This window comes from Gavia stellata, chromosome 24 (assembly GCF_030936135.1).
Source record: "Gavia stellata isolate bGavSte3 chromosome 24, bGavSte3.hap2, whole genome shotgun sequence".
Classification (NCBI taxonomy): domain Eukaryota; kingdom Metazoa; phylum Chordata; class Aves; order Gaviiformes; family Gaviidae; genus Gavia; species Gavia stellata.
The window spans coordinates 10,990,540-11,010,870 of record NC_082617.1 but is presented as its reverse complement, the minus strand read 5'-3'; the positions used below and the strand labels follow the sequence as shown (position 1 = coordinate 11,010,870).

The 20,331-nt window shown below is 46.5% G+C and overlaps 2 protein-coding genes across 2 annotated transcripts; one reads left to right on the top strand and one right to left on the bottom strand.

Moving 5' to 3' along the window:
- Positions 1-213: 213 nt before the first annotated feature.
- CUTA (cutA divalent cation tolerance homolog) lies at positions 214-9,044 on the bottom strand. The gene is made up of 6 exons (XM_059828986.1): positions 8,964-9,044; positions 6,345-6,493; positions 2,635-2,694; positions 1,306-1,351; positions 892-941; positions 214-316 (listed from the first exon to the last, which is right to left on the bottom strand). Exons 1-6 carry the CDS (start codon positions 9,042-9,044, stop codon positions 214-216), a joined length of 489 nt encoding a protein of 162 aa, XP_059684969.1.
- A 2,133-nt stretch (positions 9,045-11,177) lies between these two features.
- Positions 11,178-19,386, top strand: PSMD5 (proteasome 26S subunit, non-ATPase 5). The gene is made up of 10 exons (XM_059828813.1): positions 11,178-11,350; positions 11,552-11,696; positions 12,368-12,481; positions 12,915-13,043; positions 13,805-13,914; positions 14,363-14,505; positions 14,989-15,180; positions 16,024-16,133; positions 16,796-16,936; positions 17,445-19,386. Exons 1-10 carry the CDS (start codon positions 11,178-11,180, stop codon positions 17,700-17,702), a joined length of 1,515 nt encoding a protein of 504 aa, XP_059684796.1. The 3' UTR covers positions 17,703-19,386.
- The last annotated feature ends 945 nt before the right edge of the window (positions 19,387-20,331 follow it).

The following is a 20,331-nucleotide window of genomic DNA, read 5'->3' as shown; positions in this document are numbered from 1 at the left end:
CGGTGCTCCCTGGAGCACAGGGTCAGGCCAAGGAGGAGACGTTTCGAGTGCAAACAAAATTCCCCATCCCAAGCTTCTGTGTTATAGCAAACTCGTGAAGACATAAGCTGCCTCCCCGCGTGTGCGTGACTCCTGCCCGCACAGGGAGACCAGCACGGCTCAGCATGTTTCACCTGCTCTCCCCAAAAGCGAGGTGCTTTCTGCACTTTTCAGTTAGTCCCGTGGGACGCTTTCCTCTATCCATTTGAGGTAGAGAGGGTTGCCTTGGTCAATAGGCAGGCTGATGATTTCAGGAATTTCAAAGGGATGGATGGATCTAAAGTGGAAACAGACGCAGAGGAACAGTGTCACCGACAGCCCTGCGGCACAGCAGACCCGCTCCCCCTCGCAGGCGCAGGAAGCAGAGGTCTCTGCTCCCAGCTGCGCGCGCTAGCCCTGCCCCACGCTCTCCCCTGACTTCAAAGCACCCACATCTTCTTTTCGCCATGTGAGAATTTTGCTTTGAGTTTGGGGTTTACCACAGCCAGCAGCTGACTGCCGGGGGCCCTGGCCCAAAGCTGGCTGCACTCACCACTCAGTGCTTGGGAAACACAGGAAATCCTGCCAGGAGGCAGCCAGGGAATAACCTGTGTTAGGAGAAGGAGAATCCCTCCTTGTACCCAGTATGGAGGGGCTGGTTGAAGCCCGACAGTTGATATTCCTGCCAACATTTTTTTTTTTTCCCCCGATGTGCAGTCTCTGGGTTTTTCTGGCTTACAAGGTACATCAGGAGCACTTAAACCCCCCCTGGGTGGGAAAGGGCTCAAGGAACGTGACTCCCAAAGCCTGAGCATGAGATGGCAGCATACCTTGGCTAGGAAACCCAGTGCTCCCGCGGAGCCAGAGCCTCACCTGACGTAGTTGGACAACTCGCCTATTTTGGATGTCCTTGTTTTCACTAACTGTAGAGAGTTTAAAAAAAAAAAAAATGAAAATCAAAACTAAGGGAGCAGTAAAGGGGACAGAGCAATCCTGCATGTGCAGTTCCACTGCACCCATCCAGCACGGCCAGCGCCCGGCGGTGCAATAGGAGCCCTTCCCAGGCTCTCTGCTGGGGATGTCCCCAGTGGTGGCAGGATGAGGGGCTGAGCCAGGGTGCCACCCCCAGCTGCCACTGCCATGTGCACAGGTGGGTGCTCGGGGTCCCCAAGTACTGTCCCAAATCTTGGGCAGATTGCTGCCACCCTCCCCAAACCGCCCTGCAGCCCCTTTTGGCTGGAGCTGTCTGGGATGGGGATTTTCGTGATGTGAGGAATTGTCACTTACCAGCAGTATTTCAGTGGATTCTTCCAGTTCCCCTTTCCAGAAGTACCTAGATTTAAAAGAAAAGAAGCATCAGCAAATACAGGTCTGGCTGCAGACCCCCTGGGGGGTTTAGTTTCCCTGCTTGGTGCTTTCCGCGCATGGCCGTTCCCTTACGAAGTAGTGCTCAAGAAGCGTCACTGGCCCCAAAAGTCTGCTGTGCATGTGACTGAGCATCCTGGATTTACAGACCAGAGCCTCCTTGGCTGTGCCAGCCTCGAGAGAGCTGCCCAGGGCGGGTGGCGGGGCAAAGGAGCTGGGACTGGGATGGCCATGGGGGGCTGTGTGGTGGTGGCCCCGCTCCAAGCAGCGGCCAGGGGACGGTGCCCGCAGGGACTGCAGCGCGGCTGCGGCTGGGAGGCTGAGCGCGGCAGCATCACGCTTTTTTCCTCTCTTTCCCTGCAGGAGAGGAGATGTACTTCTCATGAGTCAGATGTGACCTTTCAAAACACTTATGTTGACAGAAGGCCATCATGATTTCATCTGCACGCTGGGTTCCTGCGCGGGGAGGCATTCGGAGGCGTCGCGGTGCCTCCTGAGCGGGGCACGGAGGAGAAACCAGCTGGAGCAGGCAGGACTGTGCATGAGCAACTCGGCTCCGGCTGTTGTGGCTCGTAGGGAATGAAGGATAAGGGGAAGGAGGATATTACTGGGTTTGCCCTATTTCAGCAGCCTCAGCTGGGCTATGGGAGAGCTGCGGGGGGTGCGCTGGGAGGAACCCCTCCTGCAGGGAGGCTGCAATGTGGGGACCTGCTCCCCTCTCCCAGAGGGGCCAGACCAAGGGTGCTCCTATGAGCAAATGGCTGTTTTGGGGCTTTGTTCTTTAACCCCTCCAACAAGTGCAATCCCTTTGCACAGATGGCTGAGGATACCTGCAGAGCATGGCTGGTTGTATTTCAAGGTCAAAGATCCTGTTTTTCCTTCCTGAAAGTGCTGCTTAATGTTGCAAAGGCCTTTTCTGGTCCCTATTTTAGCTTCCTTTTAGGTCCTCTAGAAACAGGCATCATGTCATCAGGACCATAAATCACCTTGCTCTTTGCTAGATCTCTGTGTAGCTAAGTAACCACTACATAAATGGTCCCCACTGGCAGTCAGAGCATCCGCACTCCTTAATGAGCTCAGCGCACTTTGTACGGGTGAGGATCATCGCCACCATCTGCAACAACAAACAGACCCAGCAGCCTTCTGGAAACTGCCTCCTCTCCCTGGAGCCGCGGGGTGTCCCTCTCCCCCCTCCCGCCCTGGGGAGCCCGGGTTTGCCTCCATTGTTGGGGAATATTCAGCCCAACTTACAAGGCCGAGCTCTTCGGCAGGATGTTCACATAGGCAGCCAGCTTCTTATCCATGATGGCCCTGGGTGAGACAGGAGAGAGAGTTAGTGCCAGCCCCCAGCTCGCTGCGGCTCAGTGCTCAGCTGCCACAGGGACATGCCCTCGTGCTGCCCCTGACCGCCAGCACCAGCTTTGACATTGGAGATGTGGGATTTGGCGTTAATTATTACCCTGGGAAAGCAGAGGCAAAAGTGACCTCCAGCTGGAGCTGCTTCAGCTCCGGTCCTCCTGGCACGGCTCTGGGAATCTCCCAGCCGTCTCCCCCACCAACCAGGAAGGTTGGGTGTTGCTCCTGCTCGGGAGCAGCACGCGGGGCCTGTGCCTCACATGGTGCAAGGATCCTGCCCGGCGTCAGCCCTGTGCCCATCTCACGGCAGGGACACCAGGGCAGGGGCTGAGCCCCAGAGCTGTGAGAATCGGGACTGGGACGGCCGCAAAGGGGTTTGTCTCCCAGTCCTGTATTTATGCTGTCAAACTGTGCATCTTCCTTGCGTAGCGGACTAAATGTGCATTTTGTTAAATTAACAACATCAAGGTTTTTCTACCCAAAACATCCTAGAAATCTGAAACCCAAATGAATTCCTTCCCTCAGGCTGCCTCCTTTAGTTGTGGGATGATTTGTTATTGCAGAGCTGCTTGGGTCTGCCAGCAGAAGTGATATTTACGTGATTAAAGGGTACTGAAGCAATCTCAGGGTGGATTTTTAGAAGAACTAGGTCAAATGTTGTGTTTTCTGACCATAGCAATGTCTGGGCCCTTCTCACAGAGATGGCAGCCTCGTCCCTCTTGCAGGCAGCTGCACTAGTGACTTCACCTTTGGTTTTCTTTAACACCAGCGTTGCCAGACTCTACTTTGTACCAAGTGCTTTGACAATACAAACATTTAACTTCTAGATGACCTTGAATTGCAGAGAAGGCAGGAGTTACTAGGTGCTGGAAGGCTTGATTCGACAACCTGCAAAAATTAACCCTTAGTGAGCTAAAGAAGTAAAACCATTCCGATTAACTTCTGCTCCAATCTGAAACACTCACCAAGATGTTTTTGGCTCAGAGCAAATTAAAAATTTATTGCCCTTTCATCCAGGGTGTGGAACAGACAGGAGGCAATTACAAAACAAACTGGACGGCGTATGCCCGAAAACCAGCAGAAGGAGCACAAGCGGTGCCTCCCCCATGGCAGCGACCTGAAGACACCCCGGCCAGGGTGCTGGTGTGCAACTGCATCATGCCTCGCAAGCTGGCCTCTGACCCGTAAGGAAAGCTGGGCTCTTGTTTGAATGTCCATAAGCTCCTTTGCACGTCTTTATTATCATCCCTGCTTTCTCTGTGTGTTGAAGTTTAAACCTTGCAACTATGAGCACAAGGCAAAGGTGCCCTTGTGGGGCTGCGCAGGCTCTGCTGCAGGGCAGGGAGGAATCAGGAGCAGCCCGGGAGCTGGGAGGAAAGCAGCCTTTCCCGATGATCCCACGATGTCTCGCCGCTCCAGCAGTGCACTGGAGAACCAGTGCCTGGACCCAGCTGGCTCGTGGGATCGGGTTTAATTAAGCACAGCAAGGCGATGGAGATGGACTTCTCTCTGCCGACGGCTCCGAAGAGCCATGGCCTGAGAGGACAGCCATCTGAGGAGGCTCCGGGTTGTTTGCTCTCACCGTGTGTAGCCACTTTGAGGCATTTAATGCTTGTAAAGCATCTTGACTTAATCTGTAGCCCAACAAACTGCAGCAGCACGAGCGGAGATACCCCCTGCTGTGTTTATCATGTCAGACATATGGCATGAATCATTTTGTTTTTGTTGCCTGCAACTTCCAAGTCACTTTAGCACAGGAACCTTTTGATTTGGGTGAGTACCTTCTAATTGCTTCTGCTCTGTCCCAATAAACTGTGATGCTAACTGAGATCCTGAACTTTGTTCTAGCAAGCTGAGCGGAAACAAGCGGCCACCATGGGAACGGGAAACGTTATAAGAAGCTGAACGTGATCTGTGGAAAAACGTCTGCATAATACATGATATCTTTGGGTTGGGTACTTAATGTGTGTTTCTTTGTCCCTGCCTCATAATAGGATCTGAACTGAGACAGATAAAATATTAATAAGCAGAAAAGGAAAGAAAATTATATACACAAATCTAAGGAGGAACTGGAGGCTGACAGGCTGCTCGGGTGTTAGCTAAAAGTTATGTGAGGTGCAATGGCCACACCATCCAGCCCAAAAGGCTGAACTTCTGACAGCAGGCACAGGGGAGAGACTAGATCTCCTGTGTGGAGTTGGGCTTTCTTCAGAGGATTTTAAGAAGTTAATAGTAAACCAGCTGAACTGGATTAGAACTAATGCAATGCACAAGCCAGATGCTGAATTCTACCTGCAGCTAATCTGCTTTCACAAACCCTGAACTCCTCTTCCTTGAAACCAGCAGAAAATGTCCTTGCAGTCTGATCCGTCAAAGCGAGTGCTCCACTGAGCAACGTAAAGAATAAACACGACAGCAGCAGGAAAACAATGGGTGGGAAAATAAGTGTAGAAGCCCTGTGTCATCCTCTATCACCAGGGCTTATTCATCCAAATTCCAAAACAAAGGAACAATTACTCCACCAGTAAAGACACAACCAAAGTACATAGATCTCAGCAATGGGGAGTGATTTATTTCTTCTCCCTTCCCTGCTTGATAAGGAACAAAGAGTGGAAAACATTTGCAAAGCTGTTAAGATGAAGCATTTTCAGGAACTGAGGCTCTTTTCACAGAGCCATGTACAGTTACTCCTTTTTGCAGAAGACATCAAGCGGTACAGATATCATTCTATTTGAATTTCTTAATACAGCTGCAGTATTTAAGGTGACACAAAATCCCTTTCAGTAGCCTGTCAGTTCCTGAATGACTGTTTGGGTACACTTTACAGAGGACAGGGAGAGTTTTTGGCAAGTAGCAGGGAAAACAGCACAGGAGGTGTTGCAGGAAACTTAATGGTCCATCATAAACATTTCCCCAGTCAACACGGTTTCAGTACTTTGAACAATCAATCTATTGAGTCAGGGCCTGACGGATATGTGAAAAAAAACTGCGTGCAAAATATCACACAAAGTATCTCAAACATTAAAAGAGAGAGAAAAAAATCACAGTAAAGCCCTCATTCCCCGAAGTTTGTCTGGTGAGCAGAGTGCAGTCTTCCAGGTGGTAGCTCACAAGTGCCTATCCTGTGTTTGCTGTGGACCACTTTTGTCGTTTATTTATTTTCATGACAGTGTACTGTGCTTTGTCCTGCTCCATAAACACCTCTCCTGGCATTTGTTATCTGTGTTGTTCTAGAGAAGAAGAAAGACTGTGGCAGATCAGAGAACGTGGGGCTGGGGCTTAATCCGAGGACCCAGAGATTTAGGGCTATGGCTTTAAAATGGGTCTTGAAAATGAAAGGCACTGGAATACGTTGAGAAATGGCTTGATGTTACCGTGGCATTGACTTCACTGGCAATTGTCAGCTTTCTTTTAGAAAGCACAGCTCTTGGTAAGTGGATATGTGGTACAGAGAGAGAGAGAAAGAGAGTGTAAGAGCACCATTCAGATAGAAGTGCAAAGTACAGAGAAGTACAGCTCCTCTCGAGGGACAAGGAAAGGCTTTCTTCCACAAGAAGCTGCTTTTGAACAATTCAAGCAGACAAGCAGAGGAAGCATCTCTGTACCTTGCAATATCCTTGGCGATCTGCTCGTTGAGACAGTTGATGAAGGCAATGGAATGGGTCCCAGAGACGTAGCTGCCGGTGACAGCAGAGTGCAGCTGAAGAGCGAGACTCCTCAGCACCGGGTACATCAGCAAAGACAGAGTCACCACCTAAAATGCAAAATATATGGGTGATGACGTTAGGTGAAATATTGCATTTTGTAAAACTAAGCATTTACATGAAGGGAAGTCTTTCTTTCAACATTACAGTAATGCAAGTTGTAATTTAAGTGAAAATATGCTCATAGGGAGATTAATTCCCTTCCAATGTGGCCAGTTTAGTCCTGTGCCAAGTGCTCGGGGCAGGAGAGGGTCGGTTTTTGAGGCTGTATCTGCCCAGAGGTGCCCAGACCTGTGCTGCGGGAGGGCACACCCCAGACTAACGGGGGTTCCAGACCCCACCACGCAGCCTCAGCAGCCAGGACTGGTTTTCCGAAGAAGAATAAGGAGGTACGTCACTGTCTGCCTCTGTTAAAATACATTTCTATTGCAAAAAGGAGAAAGAAGGGAACCACCAGGCATGGCTCCCACACCAAGCACATCTTCCCTGCCGAGGACGCATCCTGCAGCCATCCTTTAGCTGTGTGCCCAGGGCGAGGCATGTCCACCTCTCTGGGAAACGGTGGGGACGGGACCCTCTGCCTCCCCAGGGATGTGGAAAGGAGGAGAGCAGTATGTCAGGTAGGGGTAGGCATCTGGCCATGGGAAACAGTTTGGGGCTGGAGCCCGATATGGGACCGGAGCCATGGGAAGCCTGGGGTAACACAGGCTGTGCCGGCACTTGGAGAGCTTTCATCCTGCCCTGCCAGCCCAGGACGACTACTCTTTTCTACTGACAGATGTTGTGCAGCCCACCCAGACTATGACACAGACTCGCGTAGCAGGCAAGGGGGGATAAGACTTAAATGCAGGTTTTAAGTTCATTTCATCTTAATTATCTGGTACAAATAGGACAGTGAAATTGGATCCTTTCAGGCACAGAAATCCTAACGGACACAGCCCAGGTCTGTCGGGCTGTCTCTGTCCTGCCGGGCTGCAGAAAACAGTAACGCTCTCTCCATGGCCTGGCAGTGCAGTGGCAACAAGTTGGTTTTGCTGTACATGAGACGCTATTCCTGGCAAGCCCCTTAGCTGCTCTTTGTACTCACATGCCATAAACATAGTCATGTAAAAATATATAATTATCTCAGCGGGGACATTGCTGGAATAGCAAGGTTCATTTGGTGTGCTGAGTAATAGCCGAAGGATGGTGCCCGTACCCGGGGCTGCAGCGCTCGCTGCCTCTGCACAGCTGCTCTTCTCTTTGTCTTTTGTCTTGTTTTTGAAATAAACAGCATCTGGCCCGTATTCAACTACAGCGATAAAAAAATGTTTATAAGACTAAGAAGATATTCATTTTTTCCCCTTATTTCCACCCTCCTTTGTCCTCTGAAAAACTTCCCGTTACAGGGCCAATGTCAGAGGGTTTTTTTTAAAAAAGATTGGATTAAAAAAATCTCTCTTGTCACCACAAAGACAGGAGCTCTTTTCTGTTTGGAAGATGACTGATGTGCTATATTGGTTGTCTCCTCTTTTCCAATCCATTTGAGGAAATATTCTTTGTTAACACAAGGTTTCTCACAATAATTTTAGACCTTCTTTTGTGCTCTTTTTTCCACTAAGCCATTTAGCAAATATTATGCAACAAATCCCAGAAGCTACTCAGACAGTTACAAGCCAAACAGAGATGTGCTGGTGTATCTATTTTTCCAGATTAGAATGTAATCATGTTCCCTGCTCAGGAAAAAAAAAAAACGACCTGTTCAGCATGGCAATCATTAATCTTCTTGGAGATGTATGTGCATGTGATGAGGAAATCCCCACAAACATTTGTGATTGAATATTAGTACAAGAGTGACCATTTTCTTGGTTTTTTGGGTGTTTTCCCCCTTTTTTTCTGAAAAGAAAGATAACAGCCCCCTTTTTTTTTCCAGAATAATTTTATTTGCCAAGGGTGGGTGTAAAAGTGAAGGAGTGAAACGTCAGGATTCCTACCTGATAAACCAAATAAACTCATGACTACCAAAATGTTAAAGTGAACAAAACTGAAAAACCTGCTGTGAGATTTTAAGTATTTCACCAAAAAGCACTGACCAGCAAAATGATAGTTGAGTTTAGAGCGACTAAGATTTCTGCAAGATCTGTTTTAGCTTTGGTGAACTAAAAACAGCTTTAGGGTTTAAAATGACCATGTTAGGACTTTTTGCCTACTTTTGATGAGGCTCTGTAAAAAAAAAACAACCACCAAACACAACTTGCAGCAATCCTGAGTAGGCTGTGACCTTCCTCAGCACGAGTGGAAAAAAACTCCTAAGAAATTTGCTTTGCTCTCTGCAGAGACTGAGAATACATTCCTCCTGCATGATCTTTTTTCTCTCCTTTTTTTTTTTCCCCCCCAGAGGTTCCCTTATAAAGGTATAGACAGAGGCATTTCCACGGTTGGCTTGGGTTGGCGTACACCGTGCTCCCCAGCGGGTCACCCGCGTTCCCCCCATCCCAAGCACGGAGCGAGCCCTGGCAGCGCGGGAGGGCTCCCACTTACCAGCAGCAAGGTGCCGCGGCCTGGCCGGGGGCAGCCCTGGGCAGCGGGCAGCAGCGGGCAGCGCTGGTTCAGCCACTCCATCTCCCCGGACGGGCGAGAGGGTGCGTCCCCTCCGTCCCTCCACCTGCTCTGCCTCGAGCTGGGAAGGCTGCCTGGGAAGGCTGCCCGCAATGAGCACTAACTCCTCCTCCTCTTCCTCCCCGGCTGCCTGCTAGCTGGTACCCGCCTGCCTGCCCCAGTGCGGGGCTGAGGCATGGGCCCGTGGGCCAGCACGGCATCCCCACGGCACTCCTGTCTCCCCACGGACCCTTCCCTGCCCTCCCCTGCCACCCCGAGCCCTAGCATCCAGCCTCTCTGCCTGCCCACAGGCAGCTCCGTGCACAGCCAGCTGCCTGACCTGCAGAGCTGGGGTGGGCAGATGTTGGGGCCCAGCACCCCCAGAAGTGGGATCAAGGCCATAGCAGGGACAAATACTCCCCGTAGCATCAATGCTGTTACCAAAACCGTCTGCACCAACATCTGCTGGGGAAATCTCTCCCTCCAGCATAAGCACTGGGGTGCACTGAGGTCCTCCCAGTGCCGCCTCAGGTGCTCTAAGACACTTGCTGGTGCTATTTGGCACTTTTGCTTTAATTTTCCCATCTATAAAAAAGTTATTTTCTCAGATTTAATATTGTTGGGGTCTGTACTCTTTGGGTTGAAACTACTAGGAAGCTGCTAAGTCCTGTTGTGTTGTTTGGGCCTGAAACGCTCCTGTAAGCAATCCAGCACAGAGGAACAGAGCGCTCCATTCTGTCTTGCACTGTAACTTTATTACATTACTGTCAGTTCTCATAAGCTATTAGGAAAATACATTCATCAGCAGCCTGCAGAGTACAGAACTTCTGCTGCAGCAGCCCGAGCCTGGGTTCAGACGAGAGCCTGATGGCTGCACCTCTGTGCGCTGTCCCGGCGGGCCGGCACTGGAGGAAGTCGAAGACGCGCTGCCTGCTTGGAGACCTCGGGAGGTGTGAAATACCCCCAAGCTCTGCAGTGCGGAAACAGCCATGTATTTACTACGCTCAGTTGTCTCCCCTCTTGTCCATGGGCTGAAAAAATGTTTTCCTCTGCTGGCGTGGAGCAAACCCCGTGTTTTCTTGCAGCATGTCCCACTGTGAAGCAGCCGAGCTGTCCCCATTGCTGTGAGCAGGACAAGAGGAGGAGGCTGAGGGGAGACCTTATTGCTCCCTACAACTACCTGAGAGGGGGTTGTGGTGAGGTGGGTGTTGGTCTCTTCCCCAAGTGACAAGTGACAGGACAAGAGGAAACGGCCTCAAGTTGTGCCAGGGGAGGTTCAGGCTGGATATTAGGAAAAATTCCTTTACTGAGAGAGCGGTGAAGCACTGGCAGAGGCTGCCCAGGGCGGTGATGGAGTCACCATCACTGGAGGTGTTCAAGGAACGTGTGGACGTGGCACTGCGGGACATGGTTTAGTTGGCATGGTGGGGTTGGGGTGATGGTTGGACTTGATGATCTTACAGGTCTTTTCCAACCTTAGTGGTTCTGTGATTCTGAGAGGCAGCACGGGGAGTCCCGGCACTGCAGCCCCCTCCCAGCCAGCGGGACCCGCCCCGGGGTGCGGCTCTGCCACCTCAGCATCTCCAGGCTGAACTTCCACCTCAGCATCTCCAGGCTGAACTTCCACCTCAGCATCTCCAGGCTGAACTTCCACCTCAGCATCTCCAGGCTGAACTTCCACCTCCCCACTTCACGCGCTGACACCGCTCCATCCCCCCAGGCCCGCTGCCCCTTTGGCCCTGGGACGGCCTGCTCTCCGCAGCCCCGGGAGCGCCGCTGCCTGCGAGCGCTGCCCAGGCTCGCTCGGGGTGCACATCAGGACGGCGGCCGTCTCTCCCGGCCGAGGCAGTTTGCACCCCCGCCGCCACGCAAAGACCGTTTTCCCCCCGTCCCCCCCGAACCGCTCTGCTCCGCTCACCCCCCTCAGCCGCCCCTCAGCCGCCCCTCAGCCGGGGCCACGCCCCCCGGCCCCTCCCCGCTCTAGCACCGCCCCTCGCGCGCCTGTCCAATCAGACCGCGAGGAGGGCGCAGCCACGAGGGGGAAGGGCGCGACCGCCATTTTGTTTACGGCGCGCCGGACGCGAAAGGGGCCCCTGGCAACGGCGCGGCGGTTGCTAGGGGCGGCGGGCTCTCGCGATGCTTTCCGGAGGCGCCAAGATGGCGGAGGCTGTGGTAGAGCTGCTGGAGCGGGCGGCCCGGCGGGAGGTGCCGCTGGAGGAGTTGCGGGCCCTGCGACTCGCCGTGCAGGCCGTGCCACCCGCAGCCCTCCGCGCCCGCCTCAGCGACGACCACCTGGGAGCGCTCTTCGCCCTCCTCAGCGTCAATGACCGGTGAGCGGCGGCCCGGTCTCGCGGGCCTGACCCGGCCCCACCGCCTCCTCTCTCCCTTTCCCCCGGGGCGGGGTGGCTCCTGCTGCTGCCCCATCTCTTTCCCTGCCCTCCTTCAGGGCGGGGGCTGGCTGAGGGTCTGGGAGTGCCCCACATCTGGCGTCCCCCTCCTGAAAGGCTTGGTTTTCTCTCTGTCCCGCCCAGGGAGCAGGTGTCTGCATGTGTTTCCATCCTGGAGAGGCTCCTGCAGGCCCTGGACCCGGTCTATGTGATCCAGAACCTCAGAGAAGAGCTTCAGAAGGGGCTTTTCCACCCCGATGACTCCGTGAAAATCCTCACCATATCTCAGGTACAGGGTGTTCCTCCAGGAGGAGGGGACAGAGCTCTCTCTTGAGCCAGGCTGGGTTAGTCCTAATCGGTTACTGTTGCTTCATGTCCTAATTTGTGACAAAAGCACTGCATCAAGTGTTATCTGCAGGAATTGTGCTCTTACACGCTCATGCAATTTTGGATAAACACTGTGCAATGTGTTGGTATGTAATGCTTTATGATGTGTCTGTTAAACTTAATGTATAAAACTACGTCTTGACAGAAATAACTTGTAAATGAATCTTCTGTCCCATGTTCTGAATAAAGCTTTCTAAGCCAGCACTGACAGCAGGTGCCATAAGAATTAAATGTAGCAACATTTTGCTATTCAGGATACTTTGAACAATATTGTGGAAACACTGAAGAGGAATAGGCTGTAGTAACTTGACACTTGTTGCATTAATATCAAAGAACAGAATCATGGAACAGTGTAGTTTGGAATGGAATTCTAGAGGTTTCAGGTCCAGCCCCCAGCTAAAAGCAGGGCTGGCTTGCAGCAGGCTGCTCGGGGTATTGTCCAATTGAGTTTTGAGTATCTCCAAAAATGGTGATTCTGTCAGTCTGGGTAGCTGTTCTAGTACTTGAATATCCTTATAGTGGAAAAAGTTTGTTTTAATGTTATTTTCTGTAATTATTTAATCACGTCTTTAGGTTGGGAGGATTGTTGAAAATTCAGATGCTATTACAGAAATTCTCAACAGTCCTGAACTATTACGGCAAATAATAAATTGCATTGGCGGGGAGAAAATAGCAGTGGCTAAAGAGGTAAGCATTGCTTTCTTTTTTTCGTCCTCTACAAACGGATGTAGACACTGTGCAGAACACCTTTTCTACAGTGTCTGAGATGACAGCCTCTGCTCTTTTTAAGAAAAGAGAGCTTATGTTGTTTGAAATTACGTTGCCCAGAAATTACTTAGATGTGATAGAAAATTTACCTAGAACTATGATCTTCCCGTAGCTATTGATGCCAAAGTGAGCTCATAGATCTGAATTTGATGCCAGAGACTTGGATCACAGTGACCATAACTAGCTCTCATCAATGAAAAGTGAATCATAATTAAAATTTTAGATGTGTAACTTGATTTAATATGTTAGTAAAGAACATTGAAACTAAGTCTGATCATCTTGGATTTTCTTCTCTTTGTGTTTTTTTTTTTTTTGTTTGTTTTTAATAATAAGCTCCTGTTTTTGCTTCCAGGCCATCAAATCTCTCTCAAGAATAGCACAGACGCAGGATGGCTTAGAGGCTTTATTCGTGAGCAGTTTGTTGAGTGACCTGAAAAATGTCATGGCAACAAATGATATTGTTCGATACAGAGTATATGAGGTAGGGATGCAATCAGTGCTAGCATTTGAATGACATGATACTGCAGTTCTCTTGGACTGTAGTTCTGAACTACAGTCTAGATTTTATGCCTTGCTTTTAAATTAGTATTCATCGCTGCTTTACAAACTTTTCTTCATGTCTATATTTTGTCAAGACTAGAAGGGAGTAGGAAGAGTATAGCAGTGTTGGCCCTCAAATAATGTTATAACTTCTCTTTCTCAGTTTATGGTACAGAAGTGTGAAGTACTGTTTACATCTTTTGTTTTCTAACTTGTGGTGCCTAGGGCATTGGAAGGGCTACACAGAGTTACTAAAGATACAATAAAGTGTTTGCTTCTCTGAAAGTAAAAGTAAAACAGCTGCTGTAGTCTATTAACCTTTGGATGTGAAGTGCTATTGAAACTTCTGGAGGGGGGAAGAGACTGAGAGAGAGATGCCAAGTATGACAGTCTAGATATGTATGGCAAAGGAGAAATAATACAATTTAACCATTCTAGAGCCTAATGGGGATAGCAGTGATGATCCTCTGAAGAAAAGATGACTGTGAATAGAAATCAAGTGCATGTGCTGTAAACTTGGAACTCCTTATGAACTTGTTTCGGGCAAACATTTAGGTTAATTATGAAAACATCATGAAATTCTGTATGTAATATATATAGGGTTAGTCAGCCTTAGAAAACGTATTTGGCCATTACTGTGAATTGTTATCATTATAACGTTTTTATAAACCATCCTTTTTTTTCCCCTGTGCTTTTGTTTAGTTAATTGTTGAGATTTCTTCGGTGTCAGCAGATTCGCTAAATTACTGTGCAAACAGTGGATTAATATCAGAGTTAATTGGAGAGCTGACTGGAGATGATGTGCTGGTCAGGTATGTTGGTAGTGAGTTGCCAGTGAGATTTCCCCCATTGTTAAAACTCTGATGTTCAGTCTTAAAATAACAGTCTTTAAACACACTTGTGTGTGTTTCTCGTGAAACCCTTTTCAGGAGAACACTTTATCTGCCTCTTCTTAAACAGCCTTGAGTGTAAAATACTGTATACTTACATTTGAGAACCAAGATGAAGTTTCCCCGGTGTGCTGTGATAATTGTAATGCTGGGCTGCAATATAAACACTTTAGGTGTATAGCTGGAAAGAATTGTAAAGTAAGATAGATGAGTGAGCTTGGAGGAGGGTTGGACAGTTGGGGTAGTTTAGTATTTGGTTTTTTGTTTGTTTGGATTTTGTCTTAAGGGTAGAAAACCTGTTTGTTCTTAACCACTGAGTACTTCAAAAACCCATCTGAAATAGGCCAAAATAATTGTTTGTCTGTTACAGAGCTACATGTATAGAGATGGTGACCTCACTGGCCCATACTCCACATGGGCGTCAGTATCTTGCTCAACAAGGAATTATTGATAAAATTTCGAACATCATCGTTGGTGCAGAGTCTGATCCTTTCTCAAGCTTCTATTTACCAGGTGACATCATGCATTTCTCGTTTCCGGTGTTTGCTGCTTGCTTTTATTAATGAGTTAAAGTGAGAGGACTATCAAGTCTCTGTTTTGAAAGCTTATGTGAATTTTTTAATATTAGAGCGTGTATGTTGGATGTATACAAAAAATGCTGAAGGACAGTCTAATGCATGAATAATGTTACTCATTAACATAGTACAGGTAAGGTCTGGAGAGACTGTACTATGCATTTGAAGTTTGTGTTGTTGCAGCCTGCCTTTTTTTATGAATTCGAGAAGACAGCTGTTGCACCATGAATTAAGTAACTTCCAAAATACTGGCTTGTTCCTTAGTTCTGTCCTTATTCTGACACCTTTCACTAACAGTATTCAGACTTAATAACACTAGTTTAGCAGTGAAGCACTCTTATGTTAATGTATGTTTAATTTTGACATTGCTGAAGTTATTGTTCCTCCACTCTGAACGCTTTTTTTTGTCTTATTCTCTCAGGATTTGTTAAATTTTTTGGAAATCTGGCTGTTGTAGACAGTCCACAGCAGATCTGTGAACGATACCCTGTCTTTATGGAAAAAGTCTTTGAAATGGCAGAAAGTCATGATCCGACCATGATTGGAGTAGCTGTGGACACTCTAGGAATCCTGGGATCAAATGTGGAAGGCAAACAGGTTTTACAGAAAACTAGTTAGTATCTTTTTTTTTTTTCTTTAATAAAACTGTCTCGGTATGTCATAATATACAAGAGTGAATTGGTTTGGTGTAATAGAGAAAGGAATTGAAAAATGTATTTATTTATCTAACAATCAAGGGTGTCTGAATAGCTGTTCTATAGCAGATAAGGTGTTTTTTCACTGTCTTGCCAGGCATGGCAGTATGAAATGCCTGGCAGCTATAATTGTGGTATTGCAAGCGTGATTCAAATTATTCTTTTCTAGTGAGCTGCATCATACAAATCGTCAGTAGTTGTGCTATTTTAGATTCCTCTGTTTCTGTTGATGTCATCACCTTCTCACCAGGATTAGAAAAATATGAAATATCATGTAGTGATGCTTTCTGTAAAGACCGCATTGTTTCTTTTAATTTAATACTGTTCAGAGGACTCAAAAAGTAGGTGCTAGACTTCTTGATGCTAGTATGAACTTTGCTTTTTAAGTGAAAATCTGTAGTAGCAGATAGCTATTGGAGCATTGTAGAATGGGATTGAAGATTTCTAATTACATGTGTACTAGGGCCCACCCTTCCCCAGATAACTCAGTTATCTGTGACACATAACTTCTTTTTGGAAATGTGTGGGTAGTCTGGAGAATTAACATAAAAGCTTTGGATTTGTCTGTCTTTGATCCATATGAAGCAAAGTGAATCTTAGACTGCTCTTATAATAGTAGATAAAGAAGTTGCCTTTCTCAGGTTTAATGTACAGCACACTTTCTACCAGTTAATGTAGTGTAATGTGACTGACAGCTAACTCTATACTTCTGTAGAGATCTATCTGAATTAATTAAAAGCACTTTGTTTTTATTTTCAAAGGAAGTAGATTTCAAAATCTGTTAAACAAAATAGGGCACCAGGCAAAGAATGCCCCCACGGAGTTACGACTTCGATGCTTGGATGCGATTTCATCTCTTCTTTACTTGCCTGTAAGTTTGTGGTTTGGTTTATTGTATTTTTTTTTTTTATAAAATCCACAAGAATGAAATTACTGTGCATCGGACTAACTGTGTGAAGACCTTTTGCAGTGTCCAGTTTAGGTAGAAATGGTAGCTTTCTAGTAGTGGGAGTCATTAACTTCACTGTTTTGAAATTCCCTGATTTATTTGTTTGCTTAAAGTTTGAGTTTGTTTGTAAGAAGCCAGGTGTTCAGAAATCTGTTTATAAAACATGAAGTCAAGACAGCATTGGCAAGGGAATGAGAGTAAACAGTTTAATATTCTTGTGCTTTAAAGGGGTAGTGGCAAACTGCTCTAATCCCTGTGTATGTTCTTTAGATCCAGTGATCTGGTTTTAATAGTGTAGGTCTAAATGAGCGAGTAAGCCATTTTCATTTGTTTTACCAGACTGCACTCCAGCACAGCACTTATCTTGTGTATCAAAATCAATTTATTTAAATCTGTCCTCCAAGCTAAATGAAATATAGAAGGCCATTTCTTCATTCATGAAAACTTAAACTATTTCAGTTTAATCTGCTGGTGGTTTGTTTTAAATAACTTCCTTAACTATTGAACGTGTACTCAAAACTTGAAAGCTTTGCATAATCCTAATCAAACTCTTTCATTTCTGTACGTTTCTCTGATGCGCATAGCCGGAGCAGCAGACAGAAGACCTTTTAAGAATGACTGAATCGTGGTTCACATCCTTGTCTAGCCAGCCGTTGGAACTGTTCAGGAGCATCAGTACTCAGCCATTCCCTGATCTCCACTGTGGGGCTTTACGGGTGTTTACTGTAAGTGCTTTTTGTTTTTAAAGATCGGGAGTGAATTGTATTGCCATTCAGTCTCAGATTTATTTTTTTTTAAAGTGAATGCCACGAACTTCATGTTGAAGCCCTGAAGCGGTCAGAAATAAGTCCTTTTTCATTGTGCCCCACTTGCATTCACCGTTTAAATAATGTAGCAGACATGTCATGTCTGTAACGCTTATTTTCTTATAAATTGGAGAGGAAAAAAAAAAAGCAACAGCTATGCTCTAGGGTGCTGCTTCGATATCGGAGGCACTGCTATGATAATTCACTTAAAACTTTAAAGATAAACACTGAGCTGTACTTGTTTTCCAGTGTTAAACCCAACTGCTCGATTTGAGTGGTGGTAGGGCAACTACTGTGTAGAATGAATGTCCCGTTTCATTTTTTTCTGTCCCTTGGCTATTTGCGTAACAGCCTGCTGTGTAACTGTGGTTTTGGGTTTTTAAAATGAGGTGTTTCCCCCTCCCCCCTCTTTTGTCTTCATGTTTAGGCTATCGCAAATCAACCGTGGGCCCAGAAGTTGATGCTTGACACTCCAGGGTTTGTGGAGTACATCGTAGACAGATCTGTGGAGCCTGACAAGGCTTCGAAGGATGCCAAGTATGAACTGGTTAAGGCCCTCGTAAACTCTAAAACAATCGCGGAAATCTTTGGAAATCAGTATTACTTGAGGCTTAGGGCTTACTTGCGTGAAGGCCCTTATTATGTTAAGGCAGTTTCTACTACAGCCGTGGAAGGAGCAGAATAATGTCATTGATGTCTTGGTTCCCCTTCTTGCCAACCATGTTACAGAAATAGCTGTTAAGATATAAGGTGTAGAGACTCCCCACACTGGAGTCTCTTTAGATTGTCTCTTTAAAGGAATGTGAAGCACTTTGACTCTTTGAAATGACAGTCATGAGAGCACATCAAAACCTATAGGGCACAGCATATTTTCCCATAGAATGTCATGGCAGAGGTTTTCTGTGCACTGTCGTGAGACAAGTAACCAAGGTAAGCACTCTATCAACTGCTGACACTTTTATTTTGCAGAAGTTATCGGTGTTTAGTTAAACTGTTCTTGGGTTTGGAGTTCCTATCGTGTTTTCTCAGTAGGTCACAGTTCAATTAAAAAAACAAACACCAAAACACCTCGAGGTTTGTAACCTCAGATGCTGCCATAGTTTCTCTCTCTTTTTTTTTATTTGTTATTTTTTTTATATCTGCCGAAGTTGGCACTTGCGTGGAACATACTCTTTTAGCCAGTCATATTCTGTCAGAAACCCTGTTGGTAAGAATAAGCTGGTAACATTCTGTCCACATGAGGGAGTATGAACTGGATTCTCTTCTGTTTTCAACTTGCTGGATGGAAGTCTTGCTTGAATAAATAACCCTAAGTATTGTTTACATTTTATGCTGAGGATGAAAAAAAGCTTTTAGCCCTTTTAAAACCAAATGAATGCAAGCTCTAGTGTATAAAACCAAAATGGGATCTTTGTCTCCCTTGTTGGCTGCAACTTTGTATGGCAGCTCAGTTTACTTGCTCAAAAGGAGCATGAGCTATAGCACTACAAGTCTGCTTCAGAACCAAATCTTAAATTGTTTACACTATTTTTTAACAGAGATAAATTTTTTTTAATTTTAAGTGTTATTTAAGAAAAGGTACGATTTTAGTTGCCTGAGTTAAAATAAAAGGGGTAAGAAGATAACACTTTCTTGTTCAAGGGCATGAACTGAATTAGGAACATGGAAATGTAGTACCTTACGAAGTTGTAATCTTCTTTTGAAGATGGTCAGCTAGCTGCGGATGAGATGCAAGACTAGCTGGACACTCTAGTGACCTGTGATGTCTTTGTCCATAAAACAGAGACCACAATGTACTTTATACAAAAGGTTTGTATTATTTTTGTTGGGGACATAAACAAATCTGAGGAATAGCTGGGAGGAGCGTAATAAAACATGAAATTACTACTTTGGGGCTTATTTTAGTAGTGTGTCAAGTCAGGTATACCTCTATGGAAAGTACTTGCCCTGTGTCCTCGCTCTGCCAAGTGAAGCAGGGTGATCTTGTCACGCAGTAACTCCTTTCTTGCTTGTAGTAGCCTTGAGCTGCCACAGAGGTGATGGTATTACCTGCCAAAAATTGCTGGCAAGGGGTTGAAGTGGACTCAGAGGAGCAGGGTAGTTGGGGAAGATCCCTTAATGTTTAATAAGCTATCTGAATGCAGGTGATCTGCCTTGTTGCTTATGATCTAATATGTACAAAAGTTGTCATCCAACATTATACTACTGCTGACGCTTTCATCCTAGATGTGCATAATAAACATCTGCTAGTGAGAAATGCAGTACACGGTGTCTCATTTGTGAATGGAGAGGGCACAGAAGCTTCATGAAGCCTGCATCCAGAAAAAAAATGAAAGCACTAAAAAGGAAATGAAAAAGAGTATGGAAGTCCTTAGTTTGCACTCTTACAGTTCAGCTTTGTTATTTTAGGTGGCTTTGTGCGCTGATAGCTCTGAGCTGTATACTAAAATCTCAGTAAAAGAAATCAATATATAAACCTTTTCTGCAATTCATGAGTCTCTTCCATGTGTGTTTTCAGCTGTTGCTTTGGAAGGCTACTCCATGTGCTAAGTCTTTAGCATCTGCTTTGCATGGTACATTTGCCAAATACAATATTTTAGAATACACAGAGGTGCCAAACAAGGGGATTTTTTTATATATGCACACATGCTTTGTTTTGTTGAGCTTTGAGCTCAACACACCAATTAATTGATAAAGATGCTTACTCATTATTCACATGTAGTTGCCTACGCATCTATATATTGCCATATGGTTTACATGTTGCTGCTGGTGTATCTTTCTTACAATGGAGAAATTTAAGTGCCCCCCTGTGAAGTGTCAGGTGGAGATAATTGAGGGAAAACCAGCAATGGAATGATGGAGAATGAGAATTGAGGTAACCTGGTAAACTTGATGTACTTGGTTTAAAAAACAAACAAACAAAATGCACAGAAAACCACAACCAAAGCTCATCCTTTGACCCTGGTTAACAAGCAGTGTAACTTGGTACTTAAGAACTGTGTATCCTTCGGAGCACACCTCCAATTCCTTCAGTCACAGCGGAAAGAGTAGATGGGCCCTCAGGGGTACACGTGTGTCTCTTCCCGTGTGGCTGTGACAATTGTAGAATCAGTCTGTCCAGCTAGTTTTTCCACTGCTGAAAGAGTTGATAGGGAAGAGTTCATCTGGAGGATGGAGGCACGGGTGGGTTGTGTGTTCTGGGACTGGTTCCTGATACGGGGAATTTTGACATTTTGAATAAGGGTGGTGGTACCAGCATGCTGGTGAATTTGTTCTGACTTCGCTGCTGATGCTGTTCTCCAGCATAATGTTGT